Source organism: Nansenia antarctica (genome assembly GCF_963989245.1).
Source record: "Nansenia antarctica genome assembly, chromosome: 1".
Lineage (NCBI taxonomy): Eukaryota > Metazoa > Chordata > Actinopteri > Argentiniformes > Microstomatidae > Nansenia > Nansenia antarctica.
The window spans coordinates 104,961,787-104,980,393 of record NC_137674.1 but is presented as its reverse complement, the minus strand read 5'-3'; the positions used below and the strand labels follow the sequence as shown (position 1 = coordinate 104,980,393).

The 18,607-nt window shown below is 48.7% G+C and overlaps 3 protein-coding genes across 3 annotated transcripts in view; 1 reads left to right on the top strand and 2 right to left on the bottom strand.

The window, feature by feature from the left end:
* The window catches only part of fryl (furry homolog, like), a 60,130-nt gene extending 49,459 nt beyond the window's left edge, over positions 1-10,671 (top strand). Inside the window, exons 54-61 of the mRNA XM_080529219.1 lie at positions 1,201-1,408; positions 1,509-1,658; positions 2,596-2,694; positions 3,978-4,046; positions 5,582-5,599; positions 6,877-6,987; positions 8,551-8,744; positions 9,112-10,671. Of these exons, the coding sequence (XP_080385345.1) occupies positions 1,201-1,408; positions 1,509-1,658; positions 2,596-2,694; positions 3,978-4,046; positions 5,582-5,599; positions 6,877-6,987; positions 8,551-8,744; positions 9,112-9,352 (1,090 nt within the window). The 3' untranslated portion in view covers positions 9,353-10,671. The remainder of the gene's footprint in view (positions 1-1,200; positions 1,409-1,508; positions 1,659-2,595; positions 2,695-3,977; positions 4,047-5,581; positions 5,600-6,876; positions 6,988-8,550; positions 8,745-9,111) is intronic.
* A 2,080-nt stretch (positions 10,672-12,751) lies between these two features.
* zar1 (zygote arrest 1) lies at positions 12,752-14,362 on the bottom strand (the record flags this gene model as incomplete). Its single annotated transcript, XM_080550245.1, has 4 exons — positions 12,752-12,895; positions 13,279-13,353; positions 13,433-13,525; positions 13,661-14,362. The coding sequence occupies 4 exons, from the start codon at positions 14,360-14,362 to the stop codon at positions 12,752-12,754; spliced, it is 1,014 nt and encodes a 337-aa protein (XP_080406371.1).
* Positions 14,363-15,358: 996 nt separating this feature from the next.
* On the bottom strand, positions 15,359-18,554 carry slc10a4 (solute carrier family 10 member 4; the record flags this gene model as incomplete). The annotated part of the gene is made up of 3 exons (XM_080550244.1): positions 15,359-15,895; positions 17,229-17,439; positions 18,010-18,554. 3 exons carry the CDS (start codon positions 18,552-18,554, stop codon positions 15,359-15,361), a joined length of 1,293 nt encoding a protein of 430 aa, XP_080406370.1.
* Between the last annotated feature and the right edge of the window lie 53 nt (positions 18,555-18,607).

Here is an 18,607-nt window from a genome sequence, read left to right as displayed (position 1 = left end):
TCTGAAAACAGAGGGGCTCTCTGAAAAACGGGGTTGGGGCTGTGTGTGTGTGTGTGTGTGTGTGTGTGCGCAGAGAAACAGTGACTCAGCAGACTGTGTGTCGGCCTTGCTCTGTGTGTTGCTGCGTGCGTGCGTGTGTGTGCGCGTGTGTGCGTGTGTGTGTGTGTGTGTGTGTGTGTGTGTTAGATGCTCCGCTGAGAGAGAGTGCTGTGCAGTCCTGTCTGTGTGGGACGGTAGTTCAGTGTGCTAGGCAGACGCGGCTTTGCTGTGCTACAGACAGACAGACAGACAGACAGACATACTTACTGACAAACAGTGAGGTAGAGAGACAGACAGACACAGTGAGGGAGGGAGAGAGACAGGTAGTCAGTAAGAGAGAGACACAGACAGACAGTGAGGGAAGGAGAGAGAGAGAGACAGACAGTGAGGGAGAGACAGACAGACAGTGAGGGAGAGAGGGAGAGACTGCAGGAGAGGGAGAGTGAGGGAGAGAGAGAGAGAGAGAGAGAGAGAGGAAGAGAGACAGTGAGGGAGGGAGAGACAGTGAGGGAGAGAGAGAGAGAGAGAGAGAGAGAGAGAGACAGTGAGAGACAGTGAGAGACAGAGAGAGGGAGAGAGACAGTGAGAGAGACAGTGAGAGAGACAGTGAGAGAGAGAGGGAGAGAGAGAGAGAGAGAGAGAGAGAGACAGAGACAGAGAGAGAGAGAGGTGCGAGGTGAGGATGAGGACGAAGACGGTGTCCTCCACAGCGCTAGGCAGCGCAGGCATCAGATACTTCTACTCTGTGTGTTTCATCAGGCTGTTTGGTCCCACAGGCCTGTGAGTATAGCCCTGCGTGGGTGTGTGTGTGTCTGCGTGTGTATGCGTGTGTGTGTTAAGACCGTAGAAGCTTCAAGCTTGTTTTTTTGCCCTATGGCACTGCAGTAGATTTCAGCTGAAACAACACTGCAGCAAAAAACATCTGCAGTGAGAGAGCAAGAAAAGAGAGAGAGAGAACAAGAGAGAGAGAGAGAGAGAACAAGAGAGAGAAAGTGTGAGGATGTTTTGATCGCAGACAGAGTGAGGGTGTCTGTGTGCTTGTGCAGTCAAAGTGAGTTGAGTGTGTGTGTGTGTGTGTGTGTGTGTGTGTGTGTGTGTGTGTGTGTGTGCGCGTGTGTGCGTGTGTGTCAGTTTGGTCAAACCTGCCTCTGTGGTTCTCAGTCAGGATGAAGGCGAGACGGACGGCTTCCCGGAGACCCAGGCCTCCCCGCCCCCGTCGCCCTTTCTCTCCGCCATCCTGGCCGCCTTCCAGCCGGTCGCCTACGACGACGAGGAGGACGCCTGGCGTTGCCACGTCAACCAGATGCTGTCGGACACCGACGGCTCCTCCGCCGTCTACACCTTCCACGTGTTCTCCAGACTCTTCCAGGTGGGAAGGAGAGAGAGAGAGAGAGAGAGAGATGATGTTGTTGTTGTTGTTGTTGTTTACATGTGTGTGTTGACATACTCGTGTGTTGTCGTTGGTTCAGAGCATCCAGAGGAAGTTCGGCTCCCTCACCCACTCGTCCGTGCGTTTCCTGGGTGACAGGCTGCAGCGAATGGGGAACCAGTTCCTCAGCTCCCTAGAGGTCATGACCTCGCGCTCGCAATGCCCCACGGTGCTGCTGGACGCAGAGACGGTGAGTTTGCCGTCTGCCCCCCCCCCACCATGGCATTCTGAGAAACGCAGTACCACGGCTCAATTCCAAACCTCTTAAAATAGGAGGAGGAGAATAGGTTGATTCCGTTTCAATTTAGGGCGAAAACGAAAATTTCTATCCTACGAAAACATTTCCACATTGAAAAGAGTCAAGGAAATAGGTAATTGGAATTTCAATTGACTACTGAACTGAAATAGATTGAACCCCATCCCTGGTTACTATGGGGATACGAACGCAGGCAGACGAACGCGTAGTGAAGCCTGTAGCATGTTGGTGGCTATGCTATCGGAGGTGTTACAGGCAGTGTCGTTTTAGAACAACCTTTCCATTTTTGGCATTTAGCAGACGCCTTTATCCAAAGACAAATACATTTGTCTAAGTAAGTGAATCATCTATCCATCAGTCATCTTAAGAAAAAAATATCTATGCTAGGACCAGGAGCTATTGGCAGTTACCATGCTAGAAGCACTTTGGAGCACTTTAGGAGCACTTTGAGTTGCAACGTTTGCAGGAAAAGCACTATATACAAATAACAAGTTATTATTAGTAGTATTATTATTATTATAGAAGAAGGATGATTTTTATGTATTATTTAATTATTAAATTAAAATGTATTATAGAAGGACATTTATGTATTATTTAATATTATATTATATAATATTATTTATTTCTAGTAGAGAAATTGCACAGGGGTGTAGTGGAGATGAGGAGGTCTTTAGGAGGGACAGTTAAGAGAGGTGACATATTATCCCTGTTGCTTGTCGACGTGATTGTAGAGCACTACACTGGAGGATGTTGACATATTTCCGTGCTTTGTGTGGTTTGTTTTGCTGTGGTCGGTCGTGTGTGTGTGTGTGTGTGTGTGTGTGTGTCCTGCGGTGGGGTCACGTGTGTGTTGCTGTGTCTGGTGTGGCAGCTGGTGTCGTGTGGCCTGCTGGAGACTCTGAAGTTCAGTGTTCTGGAGCTGCAGGAACACCTGGACACCTACAACGGCAAGAGGGAGGCAGCTGAGGAGGTGAGACACACACACACACACACTCCTCTCTCTCTCTCTCTCTCTCTCTCTCTCTCTCTCTCTCTCTCTCACACACATACACACACACTCCTCTCTCTCTCACACACACACACACACACACACACTCCTTCTCTCTCCCTCTCTCTCACACACACACACACACACACACACACACTCCTCTCTCTCTCACGCACACTCACACACTCCTTCTTTCTCTCTCTCACTCTCTCTCTCTCTTTCTCTGTCACACACACACACACACACACACACTCCTTCTCTCTCTCTCTCTCTCTCTCTCTCTCTCTCTCTCTCTCTCTCACACACACACACACACACACACACACACACACCCACACCCTCTTACTCATAGCCTGGCCCCTCTACAGCCCCCGACCTCCCCTTTTGTATTACGTCTTGCCCTCCATGTTAGTAAGTACGCAGCACTGCCGGGGACTATCTCTGAACAACCTCTATCATCATCTCCTGTGACGCCCAGGCTCAGGGGGTCATCTGTTGATGACGCAGGCTCACCCCCTCCTCCCTCCTCCCTCCTCTCTCCTCCCTCCTCTCTCCTCTCTCCCCCTCCTCCCTCCTCCCTCCTCCCTCCCTCCCTCCCTCCCAACCCAGGGCAGGCTAAAAAGGAGAGAGAGAGAGAATTAGCTGACTCAGGAGGTTGATGGAGGGGGCAGGTCTCTCTCATGGTGGGGGGTTCAGGCCTCGAGAGTACATTTAGAGGCTGTTAGCGTCCACGTGGCTAGAGACTCCCCCCTCCAGCCCCCCAGGGACTAGACACAGCCCTGCCTGGCTCCCTAAGTCAGTTAGCGAGCCGGGGAGGGAGGGAGCGAGCGAGGGAGGGAGCGAGCGAGGGAGGGAGGGAGGGAGGGAGGGAGGGGGGGAGGTAAAGAGGACAGATGAGATTGAGAGAGGGCTCTGGGAAGCAGGGGCGCTAATTGAATGAGACAGGGGTGCGGTCCCTGGAGGTTTGGGCCCTGCCTGCCTGCCCCCACCCCACCCCAGCTCAGGAACAGACCCGTCTTTAATTCACTAAGTACAGCACTCTTATTAAATCTACCCCCCACCCGACCCCTATGGACACACACACACACACACACATGTGCACACAACCTCCCAGAGGAAGGAAGAAAAAACAAATTAACACTTTCATGGTTTGGTATCACTCACTGCATTCTCTCTCTCTCTCTCTCTCTCTCTCTCTCTCTCTCTCTCTCCTATCCCTCCCTCCATCCTCCCCTCCTCCTCCTCCTCCTCCTCCTCTCGTGTAGTGGCTGGAGAACTGCAGGAAGACGTTTGGAGACAAAGACAGCGGCCAGAGACCTGACACTCAGACGCAGGTAGGAGCAGCCTGCACACCTCTCTCTGAACACACACTGGGCAGAGACACACACACACACACACACACACACACACACACATTGTCAGACAGGTTGCAGCTCTGGTGGACATCATCTGCTGCGTCCCCATGCCTCCCCCCACCCCCACCCTCCAGCTGGACCCCCAGTAAGTCTGTTTAGATATGTCCTGCCCCCAAATCACCTCAGGCATTTAAAGTCAGTCTTTTTTTCTTCTTTTTTTTAAGATAATTTAGGTGATGATTTAGGGGCGTGACATTTCAAACATGCTAATTTAGGTACCACTTGACTTCCATTGTTTAAAAAAAAAAAAAAAAAAGCTAACCGTGAGCGGTTAGTGACACAGTACCCAGGTAAACAGAACCAAGTGTTGATTGTTTAGACATCTGGTTCTGGTCCGTAGACTCATTTCAGGAATGAGGAAGGAACCAAAATTATGTGATTTTTTTTATTTTGGTAATTTTTGGCTGAACTATCCCTTGGCAGGGGGATGGTCTCCTAGATGAGTGGCCCCCTACTGGCCGCTGGACGCGGTGCAGTCTCAGTCTCAGGGGAGTCTGGTGGAGGTAGACACGCACGTCGCACGTTTGATACCGTTCCTCACTCTGTTCCGTGCGTTACGAAAGAGCCTGTCCTCCACCAGCCTCCCACCCCCCACACTGCACATCTAGCTGACCCCCCGGTCACCTGACATGGAGGTCTCTTCCTCAGTCCTGATGGTATAGTGGTGTTTTGCCCCGAGGTTATAGATAGTATGGCCCTTTAGCTTGCCTTGCCCATTACCCCCCCCCCCCCCCCCCTCTCACCCTCTCTTCCAGGTCAGAGGAGATGTCTATACACCACAGCTCTGTGTTCTCAACAGCACAGGGCCATACAGTCATTCACTGGCCTCTTACACTTAATCCTCCTCATTCCCCTCCTCCAAACCCTCTCTTCCCTGCTTCTCTCTCTCTCTCTCTCTCTCTCTCTCTCTCTCTCTCTCCCCCCCCCTCCTCCTCATTCTTCTCCTTTTCGCTATCCCTGCCCCCTTCCTCTCATTTTCTTTCATTTCCCTTTTCTGTGTGTGTGTGTGTGTGTCTATATATATATATGTGTGTGTATACAGTATATATATATATATGTTATGTTATGAAACATGTGGGAAAACTAGGGTTAGGGTTAGGTGCTAGGGTTAAGGTTAGGGTTAGACATGCCAGCATGTACCAAGTTTTATGCTGCCATGTCCCCGGAAATGCCGACATAAACCGTATTCCCACATTTACCCTAACATATATATGTATGCGTGTGTGTGTGTGTATATGTGTATGTATATGGATGTATTTTGCTTTGACTTGAACACTGGTCCCTGAGGTATTGATGTGAGTTCTGCCCAGATGCCCCGCCTCCTCTGCCTGTCAGTCAGGTTCACTGTGTCTTGGTTTGCGATGTTGAAAAAGCTGAGCTCACTAATTCTTGGTCTTTCTCTCTTCTCCTGTTTTGTTTGTTGTTTTTGTGACCTGCTCACCTCTCTTGCTTAGCAAATGGAAAAACTAGCAGTAAGTGGTTCCTCGTATTCTAGACTCCTAATATGATAATCAATATGATAAACAAAACCAACACACTGACCATTTCATCCATTCATGTTTTTTTATTTTTATTTATTTCTTTAGTTGTATACCTGCGCTGTCGTCATGCCAACCGAGGGCTAGGCTCTCTGCCTCCGCCCCCCCCCCCTCTCTATCTCTCTCTCTCTCTCTCTCCCATATAACCCAGCTCAAGACCCCCCCAATAATACTGTTTATCATAGCATGTATGCTAGATATATGCTTCTACTTTTGGCTTCCATTTTGACAGAATTAATCGTATCCACTTCCTAACCCCTCCCTACTGATTTTGCTCTGCAGAAATTAAATCCTAAAAAGAAAATAAATCCTAATTGCCATTTGTCTTATCGCTGATTTGAGAGGGGGATGTTGCCCTGGGTTACGGGAACGAGCGAGGGGCGGAGAGAGCCGTGAAGCCGTGTTCTATAGAGCATATCAGCATACCTTCATTCTGCATGCCTGTCGCCCCATCCCCATACTCTCCTCAAATGCCCATTTCTCCCCACAAATGTTTTTCCTGGATTAGGGACGATGTTGTTACCTTTTAGAATCCTTCCTAATATACATGCGTCACATGTTGCAGTAGCATTGTCTCTGGTTGGGCACAACATGGGGTGGGGGGGGGGGGCGTGGTGGTGGGTGGTGGTCGGTGCGGGACACGGTAGTCTGTGGCTATCGGCTCACAAAGACAACAAGCCTGTGGTTGGTTGGTTTGTGACGGACTATCCTCCTCCCCTGATTGGCTCCTGGCCTCGGACCGCCACTCCGCTTCGGGCCTCGTTAACCTTTTCACCCCCCCCGTCTTTAACCCAGGGTATCCATCCAACTGATCATGTGACCATTTTTTACTAAGAATCCAGAAGGGCCATGTGGTGTGTGCGTGCGGTATGCTTGTGTGTGCTTGTGTGTGTGCACGTGCGTGCCTGTGAGTGTGCGTGTGGTGTGCTTGTGTGAGCTTGTGTGTGTGCACGTGCGTGCCTGTGAGTGTGCGTGTGGTGTGCTTGTGTGTGCTTGTGTGTGCCTGTGTGTGCTCGTGTGTGCCTGTGAGTGTGCGTGCGGCGTGCTTGTGTGAGCTCGTGTGTGTGCACGTGTGTGCCTGTGAGTGTGCGTGCGGTGTGTATGTGTGTGTGTGTGTGTGTGCGGCTGTGTGTGTGTGCGTGCGTGCCTGTGTGTGTGTGTATGTGTGTGAGGGGTGGGTGTATGACTCTCTCTGTCCTCCCTCTCTGCAGGAGCTGGAGCTGTGTCGCCGGCTCTACAAGCTGCACTTCCAGCTGCTGCTGCTGTTCCAGGCCTACTGTAAGCTGGTCAGCCGCGTGGACACCATCAAGAGAGAGGCCGAGGTGAGCTCTCTCTACACCTGTGACCCCTCACTCCTGGTCCTGGTCCTGGAGGGCCCCAGTAGGTCCAGGTTCTTGTCCCAGCCCAGTACCATCATCATCATCACACCTGATTAAACTCATCACCTGATGTTCAGAACCTTGATGCGATGAATCAGGTGTGTCCCTGCTGAGCTGGAGGGACACCAGGCTGTAGTACTGAGACCCTCCAGGACCAGGAGGGAGGTCCACTCGCCCCCTGCGGGGGGTTCACACTCCTCTGACGTGCACGGTCGGACACGTTTCTTCTAGAGAAGATGAGCTGTGGTAATAGGGAGCAGTGTAGATCAATGCTTTAGATAACAGTGAACCAAGAAATGTCTCACGACACACACACACATCTGAGATTACACGCTTGGCCTCATAAAGGTCACACACAGACACACACACACACTCTAAATCTAAATAACGACATGACACACAGGCATTCCTTGTGTGAGGTCAGGCCAGATAGACGGGTGTGTTGCTGCACGTCCCTACAGTGTAATTGGGCTTTAGGTTGGGTCAGGAAAGCCTGGGAGACACGGAAACGGCCCATCTAACCCCGGCCAGAGGAACCAGCAGTGACAACGCACACGCTAAATTACACTCATTACCTCTAACACACACACACACACACACACACACACACACACATTCATGCATTTTTTTCCCCCTCCACTGAGTCTACCTTCATGGAGAAGCAACAGCCTCATCCAACAATGGTGGGGTGTCATTTTAGCTCAAACTTGTTTCACACAGTTTCACCAGGGGCGACTGTGGCGCCGCCGTCTAATGATCGGAAGGTCGGCAGATCGACGGTTCGAGCCCCGGCTGGCCACATGTCGAAGTGTCCTCGGGCAAGACACTGAACCCCAAATTGCTCCCAATGAGCGGGGCCGGCGCCTTGCACGGTAGCTTGCAGCCATTGGTGTGTGAATGTGTGCGTGAATGGGTGAATGAGAGGCCGTTGTAAAGCGCTTTGGAATAAGGCGCTATATAAGTCAGTCCATATACCATTCAAACGCAGGGTTGACTCCAAATCGGCCAGGCTCCCGTCCTCCCTCCCTCATGAGACGAAACGTCTGCATGTATTAGATGGACTACTACATGTACACATTACACAAGAATACAATCTCTGTGAACAAACTCTGTCACTCACACACACACACACACACACACACACACTCTCTCTCTTTCTCTTTTCAGACAGAGAGTCTGTGGCTTGCCTGCCGCTATCTCCCTGCCCACCCGTATCTCTCATCAGTCTAGCCATGCTGTTTCATAATGGCTTCTAGTAGGAGTTTAATCAGATTAGATGGAGAGGGGTAGGCTCGCTGTGCCCGTTAATCACGGATCTATTCTAACCGAATCGCTTTACTGACTTCCTGGTTTAGCGCATGCGCGTAACACACTCGAGTGATGAACCCTAGAGAGATATATCTATGTGTGTCTATCTCGATGTGATTATCTTTGTGGAACTCTAACCTGCCTGTGTCTGTCTGTCTGTGTGTGTGTGTGTGTGTGTGTGTGTGTGTGTCCCCCAAGGTAACCAACATGTCAGAGGAGCTGGCTATCCTGGAGAACTGTCTGAAGCAGGCAGAGTCTGGCAGCGACGTCCAGGTGGACGTGTGCGTGTCCGAGGCCGTCAAGAGCAGCACAGAGACGGCCATCCAGTCCCTGATCGAGACCCTGAGAAGCCGAGACTTTGGCTCCGCCCTCACGCAGGTCAAAACCTTCAGGTAAAAAAACGCCACGACAACTTCTAGCAGATTGTACTATTTCTCTGTCGGTCAGGCAGTCTGGTCCCTGTCTAAGTACTGTGTATGGTCTATAGCAGTGGTTCTCAAACCTCTCCTCGGGGACACCCAGCCGCTCCACATATTTGATCTGTTCCACCACCAGCACACCTGATTCAACTAATAAAGTTGATTAATTGAATCAGGTGTGCTGGTGGTGGAACAGATCAAATAATATTTTGTGGAGCGGCTGGGGGTCCCTGAGGAGAGGTTTGAGAACCACCGGTCTATAGTCCCACATCTGTTCTGTATCTGCTTTGACGTCTCTCTCTCTCTCTCTCTCTCTCTCTCTCTCTCTCCCCCCCCCCAGGTCTCTGTGGCCTAACGACATCTTCGGCAACGACACGGACGACGCTGTCCAGACCCTCCTGCACATCTACTTCCGCCACCAGACGCTGGGCCAGACGGGCTGCCTGGCGGTGGTGGGGCCCAGCAGGGACCTCTCCCAGGCCAGCGGCCGCCTCATGGAGCTCAACCTGCAGATCCGCGAGGCTCTGAGCCAGGCCCAGGCCTGCCAGCCCCAGACCACCGTGGTCAGTACTGGACTGTGAGGGGGGGGGGGGGCCCTCCTCCTCCTCCTCCAGGCCTGGACTGGACTGGACTGGACTAAAGAAGTCCCCCTTCCAACAACCCCCCACCCCCACCCCCCTGCACCACTCATGCCTCACCTCTGCTTCTGAAGGCTGGGGAAGACAGTGAGGGTCTCAGGGGAGGACAAACAGGAGAGACTGCACCTATAAAGGGCTAAAGGATGTGTGGGAATAACTGTGACTCATTAATATATTATAAGATACTTAAAAAGCTAATATCTGTTTTCCCAGAATAAGCCAACTTGCAAAATTCGGCTGCAATAAGTCAGGTGGTTGATGAGACTGGCTGGGCGAGAGAGAGAGAGAGGAAGGAGGGAGGGAGAGAGGGAGGAGGAGGAGGAGGCAGGGGGATGATGATGCTAAACTGGAAGCTTTTTGGCGGATATGACCTGTTGTGGTGGGCCTCCCATATCAGTGAACGGTCCTCCTGGCGTCAGACCCTCTCAGAAGAAGGCTTGAGCAAGGTGTTGTGTTCTCCTAGCAGGAGGTGTGGGAGCATGTCGACTCGGCCCGGAGAGGGGAAAACTCTGACGTGTGTGTGTGTGTGAGGGAACAGGCGCTTCCTGTCAGGATTCATAAACAAAAACACACACACACACACACACACAGACAACAAAGAAAAAAAAAGTTTTCAAAAGCATGCTTGAAAGAGAAAAGCACTGCAAGAATATTTTTTGGGAGAAATGTATTTTTTATTAGAGATCCATTAACATCCTAGGTTGTAAATGTTAGGATATTTAAAGTGTATTTGTTAACCCTAGGGGGAGCTGTTACCCCCATCCTCCCTCCCTCCCTCCCTCCCCCCCTAGAGGAAACTGTAAAAAGAGAAATGTATCTGTTTATTGACCTTGCATTAAGTTTATTGACCTGCGTTTGAGAGGAGCATCGCCTTCAGACGTGTCTTCTAATGAAACTCTCTCACTCTGTAACCAAATACATAGCTGCCTTTAGAGACTTTAGACTTGTGTGGGATTATATTGGATATTCTGGTATACGCTCGCACACACATTGCATATAATTGCACCCAAGTGCAGACTGGCTACAACTCATTATGGAAAAAACATCCAATAACTTATTTTACTCTGTATATATTTTAGAAAAAATGTATAGTGTAAAACCAGTATTTTTTCCCTTGTACTTTTTGTGTAATGCACTGTCTGTCCGAATAGGATGTATGAAGCTAATGCGAGAAACAGAGATATGAGTCACTAAGACCCCCCGCGCCTCCTCTTATTATAATCCTATCACAAACTTTAACATTTCCCAAAGACTGGCCTGTTGACGGGGGTCGCGGTCCATGGGGTGGGGTGGGGGTGGGAGGGAGGGGTCAGAGGTCATTTGGAACAATCACCTCATCTAACCACTCCGATAGAGAGTGAGGAAAAAGGCGCTAGCTAGCGTTAGTAGATTTAGCTTCTTTGTCAGACCCGCCTACAGCTGCCCCCAAGCCCAGTCATATGCATTCCTTCTCTTCACTGTGATCTTCATGTTGGCTCTGCGTCCCTCTCTGACGAGGGAGGGGGAAACTGTGGCCTGTGTTCGTCCATGTTGGCTCTGCTGATCCCAGCGGCACACAGCTGCACTGACGGTGGTGCCGCGGCCCCTGTGTCCTGAGGGAAACTGCAGCCATTTTAGGCTCCGCTTTGCTTCAGAGAAAGGCACTGCTTGCTGCCCCGAACCTTTGCAGGACACAAACTGATGTTCTGAAAGCGTCGCAGGAAACTTGTCATGGCACATTGTAAAACCATCACTGTACTCATTCCTCACAGAGAGACAACCTGTCTGTTGCTTGTCTGGTACATTTGAATGCTGTTCTTAATTATTTAATGGATATATTATTTACTTGGAAAATATAGTTTTTATGTAGAGGTGCATAATATTTTTTTTTCCTTTTTTGTGTTTTTTTTTTCTTTCTTTTTTTCTCGTCATCTCACATACCAGCCTTCTCCTCTCTGGATAAATAAATAAAAACCTGATCATATAAAGTTTGTCTTCCGACTCTCACATTCAGTTTTCTAAGATCTTAATACATTACTTAACTGCTCCTCCTGAGACATCTACTGCCCCCCAGCACTGCGTCTCCTAAAGACACCCGCTTTTCCCCTCTACTGTGTCCCTAAAAACGTCTATTGCCCCCCTTGTACTGTTTCTGTTTCTCCATTGTCTATATATTTTAAAAAATATATGTTTAGAAGGTTTTTCCTTCTATCAATGGCCCCTGGCCTGAGCTGGATTACTCTTCCTGCTACGACTGGTGGATTGATGATTCACTTGCTTAGTCAAATGTATCGATTGTAAATCGCTTTGGAATAAGGCGGCTGCTAAATTCCAAAATGTAAAAAAAAAAAGATTACTCATAGTGATGCTACACCTGGCTTTAAAGATGCATTACAGAACATTTGCCACTGATTTTGTTTTACGTTCAGTGTTGCTGAACTGCTTGGTTTTATGATATGTCAATTGATTTCTTGTCAATAGACCACACAGTCCTGATTTTAGGGCCAACAAACTTTATCAGAATACGCTTTTGCTAATGAGCCCCATCTGTCCTGTTTCTGGCCCATATGCACCAGAACTAGTGGGTGAAATGATAAACCCTATTCATCATAATGTCTACAGCACCTTTAAATAAGACTCAATCCAACTCATTACGAAATATATTTCTGAATTCAGTGATTTACATTCAGCATTACATTGTCACTTTGTCCACTTTCATAGATCAAATTCAACAATTGATAGTCTAATAAGACTCCTCACACTTCCAATAAGGTTGTTCATAAGGTGTTTTGGCATCTCAAATATATTTTCAGTGGAACATCCCATGAATAGTGCAGAACCAGAATGCTACGTGTTTGATTCAATACCGTGCCTGTCTAGTCTATGCCTCTGACGTCCCAACAGTCATCTGCTGTCGTTATGATGTATGCTGTGGTATTTATGACCTATGGAGACCATTAAAGGCACATCAGGAGGCTACTGTGTCATCGTGTTCAGGTGCATAATGATCATTACCATGATTAAAGTCACCACTTCACTGCTGACATGTAGGATATTCATAAGAGCTATGCAAACACTGGACAGCAAGCATGTAGGCTGTAGGCTAGGCAAATCTGGACATAGTGGGTGAGGAGGAATACCAGAGACTATAGACTGCTGATTATTGCCGTTTTATTTTTACATTCATAGCACAAATAAAAGGCATGAGAACAAAAACAATAATGAAATCTCAAAAGTATTCGCCTACATTCCCAGAGTATTCCCGTTCCCATGTGCGCATGGCGGGGCTTCTCTGGGACTAAGGACACTTCCTGTAGGACTTTTAAATGTGGATGAATTAGGCAAAGTTCGAGTGAGGCGCTGCTAGATGATGTACTTGAAGCTGAAGGTGCTGTCACAGGAGAGGCGCTTCCCCTTGCACCTGCCGCACAGGTCCTGTCTGTGGGGCCGTTTGGGGTCGACGTGGCGCGGCGTCACCGCGCAGCTGCAGCGCGCCTTGTTGCAGGCCTGGAAGAGAGAATGGACAGTAGGCCTGTTAAAGGAAGCAACACTGAAACAGAGAATTCTAATGCCACTTACATCACAATGCCAACAGACTGTAGAGCACGGACGACAAGTCGTGAGCTTAGAATTATAAGGTTCTATCTCCGTTTAGGGCTGTTCAGAGATATTGAGCGTCAACGTTTTTACATTCCATTATGTTCTGTGAGATGGAACCTTTGTATTTTATTAATTACTAACTACACCACACAGGCATTAATAAACACCTAATGGATCAGATTATGTAAAAAACTAAATTTTGACCAAAATGGAGATAGAACCTTATAATTCTAACGTCACGAAGTTGCTGTGTATTCCCAAAAATACAAAAAGAAACGTGGGCCTCCTACCTGACAGGTGATGTTCTCGACGCGGTAAGGGTTGAAGGATTTCTGGCATGTTCTACAAAACTGCTTGAAGTATACCTAGAACAAAAGGCAGCATTCAAATAAGATCCATAACAGCACTCAGTCCCCGAGGTCATAATGTCGCGTGCGTACGTACCTTGTTCGTTCCCTGGACGCACCACACATACGCGCTCTCCCATCGCAAGTTGCACTCTCTGCAGTGATAGTACCCGTACTTCTGCTCCAGAAACTGTTGCACAGACAGTGATCGTACCCGTTAGTAAGTGAATCATCTATGGCTGCGAAACTTAAACAACTTAAGATTCTTCCTGTGAGACTCAAGTCTAAAAACAGGAAAAGTGGATTATGTCACCATGAGACTCACCTGGAATCTCACCCGGGCCTGGTTCTTCGCCTTCAGTCCATCCTGGACGGTTTTGACATCTTCGGTCATGTTCGACTGGTCATTCTTCTTGCTGCTACTAGATTTCTTTCGTGTGCCAGGCTTGTCGTCCCTTGTTGTATTGTTGGTTTTGTTCTCCGCGGTATCCTCCTCGCCATCGTGTCCCTCACCACCTTTATCGACCCCTTCGGGTGAGTCGCCGGTCTGCGCGCTGCAGGACATCTCTGCTTTGGTGTCGTCGAGGAAGGAGGCGAGTCTCCTGGAGGCGATGGGGGAGTACACGGCCAGGGTGCGGGGGTAGCGCACCGGGCTGCCGGGCATCTGGACCTCCTGTTGTCCATCTTGTCTCCTTTTGCGCAAAGCGTCGCGCTGCTTTCTGGCCATCAGGGTCCGGGGGCCCAGGGAGCACTGCACCGAGGCGTCGGTCCGAGGGTTGACCTGCACGGCGACATCCTTGGTGTTCGCTTTCCGTAGCCTGGGTGTCAGTTTGGGGTTGATTTGAGATAAGATGGATTTCAGTTGCGCACGCTGGTGGTTATCAAAGTAGGCGTCCGTGTCCCCATAATTCGCTAAATAACTCTTCTGTCTCCAGCCCGCACCTTTAGCTTTGGGATACCTGCCAGAATAAGGGTTATACGTCGAATAGAAATAGCTGTCAATCGACTCGTCACCATACCTAGCCATTTCTAGCAGCCATCTGCGGTTGTTTTAGGCACCAATTTAAATAGATTGACGGCACCCGATTGTCATTGATTGTCGTCAGGTGTGACGGTCCACTCATTCTGGATCAAATCATTTCACAAAAGGCGCAAATGACATGAAATCTCCCAAGATAACACAAGGCAAGTCCTGTCAGTAGATTGTTTTATTTATATATTTGTTTTTATTATACATATGGTGAACATATACAGATTATACACAATTGTACATTTTGATGTAGACTGTTTGTTTCTAATCGTCATATATGTCATATACAATTAGGAGAATTCGTAGTTGATTGATTGCACAGCATGGGGTCCTCCTGAATTGAAATCACAAGAACCACAACGCACCAAAGACCAATAGGCCTTATATGTGCAGATACTGCCCTTAATTTTCTTGCTGGTAATACAACTAAATTCTAGGACAATGTAACTATATGTACATCAAATGACCATGTAGCAAATTGAAATGAAAATACCTTTGAAATAATGTCCTACTTCAGTGATGTAGTTAGGAGTTTTTGGTGGCTTAATAGTGATTTCATATGATGAATACAACTTTCAATAGTCATTTTTTCATGCGTACAGTACACACAACGTTGATGGAAAAACTTGGCTGAGCGGATGATTGTTCCCATGGATATGTGGACTCTTTTAGGCCTCGTGTTTTCTATGAACCTGTTCATGGTTTTAGTTTTTTTCATGATCATGTACGATATGCTCATGTATGATTATCTGCATTTTGTAGCCTCCCATTCTTTGAAACATAAAGCTTATTGTAAGCACCACTTTTGACATTCATCTCATGGCGCATTCCATACTCATAGTGTTACCTGCAATCTGCCTCCTTCCAGGTTGCTTACACATGACACTGACCTTTGATAATTCCATAAATTAGAATCCCATCAGCAGGTAAAAATCTAATTATGGACACAACAACGCAGACAGACCATTGTCCTCTTGCCTCCTGTACACACTCCTACACAGGAGTGGAGTCTGGCGGACAGTGTTCCAGCATGATTGTGTTTGGGTCGCTCACTGTCACCGAGCCGTAAGCAGTGTCAAAGTCATTATCCTCGTCCTCAAACCTGTTATACCCTATGCCCGATGTGCGCCCGACATTGTCCCCCAGCGCGTCCGGTTTGTGTAGAACCTCCTTCCTGTACATCTGATAGGCCACGATGAAGATGCCTGCCTCTGCCGCCTGGAACAGAGCGTAGAGCAGGGGGAACATGTACATGCCGCCCATCAGCTGTGGCGGGAAGGCCATCTTGAGGATGGCGGTGCACAGCTGCACGTTCTGGCAGCCCGTCTCCAGGGATACGGTCCTGCGGCTCTGCGGAGGCAGGTCGAAGAGGGTGGCCAGGCCGTAGCCGGCGGCGTAGCCGCACATCGGCATGAGCACGGCGATCACGTAGACGGAGGCGGGGATGGTGGCCAGGAGCTTCGGGCCCAACATGGCGCCCGTCATGATGAACAGCATCACCAGGGTGACGAACAGCGACCACAGGGACACCTGTTGGAACACACAGACACAGCATAGGATGAGGACAGGCTTCAGACCGGACCAGAGCATAGGCCTGTCAGTACTCCCAGATTGCATTGCGCTGTACATGCTGACATTGCTGATGTGACAGGTGTGGGTCTTGACCCTGGGTCTCCCACCGTGGAAGACCCGAGTATCTACCCTTAGGCCCAGAGGACATCCTCAAGGTCCAGCAGGGCTCCCTCATTACGAGAGTGTGGTTCCAACATCAGCTCCTCTACAGTCCTGTGTTGCTGTAAAGTGCCTTTACTAATATGACTTTCATTCCACTTGTAATATAATTTTTCTCTAGATTTTTCTCTGAGACAGATTAACGGTTATGGCCTTCCAGCGTCACACTTTCTGCAGACACAAGGTGAGTTACAGACCCGGTTGCGACTGTTGTAATTCTCTGACGGTTGGATCCAAAAGTGAGCACGGTCCATTTGAATCCACACTCGGGGTGAAAAAAAGTGTTCCAAAAAGGTTCTTCGGCTATCCCCGAGGCAGAACTTTTGAAGAGCCTTTTTTGGGTTCCATGGAGAACCCTCTGTTGATACGGTTCTACATGGAACCCGAAAGGGTTCTACCCAGAAGGCTTTGCAAAGGGTAATCCTACAGGGAGTTGTAGAACCTCTTTCCTAAAATTGTGTCTGATTTAATCCTTAATGCATGCTTTCCAATCTCTGTATCTCTGATCCAATTTCATGATTCTGTCACAGACCTCCAACCCCTCCCTTTCAAGATGCTCTTAGATTAGGTTTATCTTGAAGGGGGAGGAGCTCTTACTGACAATGCACCTCTGACGTCACTGGGTGCCTTGCGGGTCAACGTCGTCTCCACTTAAGAGCTAGACACAGCAATATTACGCACTGCGCACAATGTCACACAAGTAATGGCATACAATCAGATCTGCAACTGGCTATTGACCATGTTTCATTCTGTTTATGGTTTTGACCTAGTCGGGCTGTCAATGGGATGCTGGTCAGAAAAGTCCCTTTAGGATCAACCATTTGCACGTGACACTGACTCAGAAAAGGGTTTAGTATAATAAGAAACCAGTGGATTTTGGTTTATATACAGTGAGTCAGACATGATATGTATGTAGGCTAATAAAAAGTCATGTAATATCATTGTGCTATGGTTGCTGGTTAGTTACTCAAAGCGACAAAGCCATATAACAAATGTTGTAAACATATCCCTAACTGAAATCACTCATATCCCTCACTGAAACTGCCGACCAGTTCAGTCTGTAACACTCCCTTAGCCAGTCACCACACCCTGTGTTCGGAGACTTCCCTTCCGTCTGTAGTTAGAAGCCTACCTTTAGAACGATGTCCGCGGCCCTGGTGTAACGGTAGCGGAGCACGACCCCCAGGCCGATCGGGATCAGCGTGCTGCAGAGGGTCAGGATGATCGCGCCGAACGGCATCAGGTTGACCACGGGGGTGTTGATCCAGGCGCGGCTGTATATCCACAGACAGAGCGGCATGAGCGCCAGCGCCAGCACCGTGGAGGAGATGGTCATGATGATGCTAGAGAGAAGGAAACGGGTGAAACATTCACTTTAAAATCCCGATAATAAACTCACAGTCGACCGTTTGCTTAAGAATACAGTCTGAATCCATAAAAACAGTTTTTGGCAAGGGATTGTCACTGTCAGGTAAAAAAAAAAAAAAGGACAAGTGTTATATTTAAAAAAGGCTTCTTGTAATTAAAAGAGCTAACATTTTTTTTTGGAACAAACCGTTAATAGGCCGATCACAATTTACGACGTCGGGATAGTGCCATGCTGGAGAGGCAATCGTGCGTAAAATTCTACCTATAATTCGTATGCGTAAAATTGAAGTTATATGCGTAAAGTTAAAAAATATGCGTAAACATCGATTACTATGCCTAGAATTTACTTTCAGTTGCCGAATGCTAATTAATTAATATCATTTTAGGTTGTTTAGGCTGTTTGATTGAGAATTTTCCCCAAAATGTATTTGCTTTTCTACTTGGAATGGTTACTTTTGGCGAGGATTCCGTTTCAAGGTTTTTCTGTTCCTGTTGTTATAGTTTTTGTTTTGTTTTTTGTTTTAATTTGAGAATGATTTTGTTACCTAAGATTCATCTCCCCGTTCACCAACAGGGACAGGATGTTGGACAGGTTTCCTCCGGGACAACAGCCACACAGAAGAACGGCCATCGCCGCCACATCGTCGAGAGAGAAAGCCAGGGCCAGCAGGAAGGCTACCAGTGGCATTATAACAAACTGGCAGATGAGCGCCAGCAGCACCCCGATGGGTCTGCGGATGTGCTCTCCAAGCTGACTCACGTCCACCGTGCACCCGAGCCCCAGCATTGTGAAGCAAAGAACAAGCCCCACGAATACATTGATTCCGTGACTTAGCGGGGAATCCCAAAAGGCGACCACCAGGTGAGTGGGCTCCGTGGGCGGCGGCGCTGCCCTGAGCCCGGCAGCAGCGGACAGCAGAGTGCTTCCCTTCAGAGATACAGGCTCGGCGGTTACGCGTAATCCTGCCATGGTGAGTTCTTCCGAAAAGCTGTCTAAAAGTCGCGTCATAGTGTCATTCATCGTAAAGTTGAGGTATTGTGTTAGGCCAGCAGTGAGAGCAGCAGTGTCCACCACGCTCGAGTTCTCCATGATCTCGCTACCAGGGGACAGAAGCTCTCCACAGTCGGTCGGTGTCGGTGTCC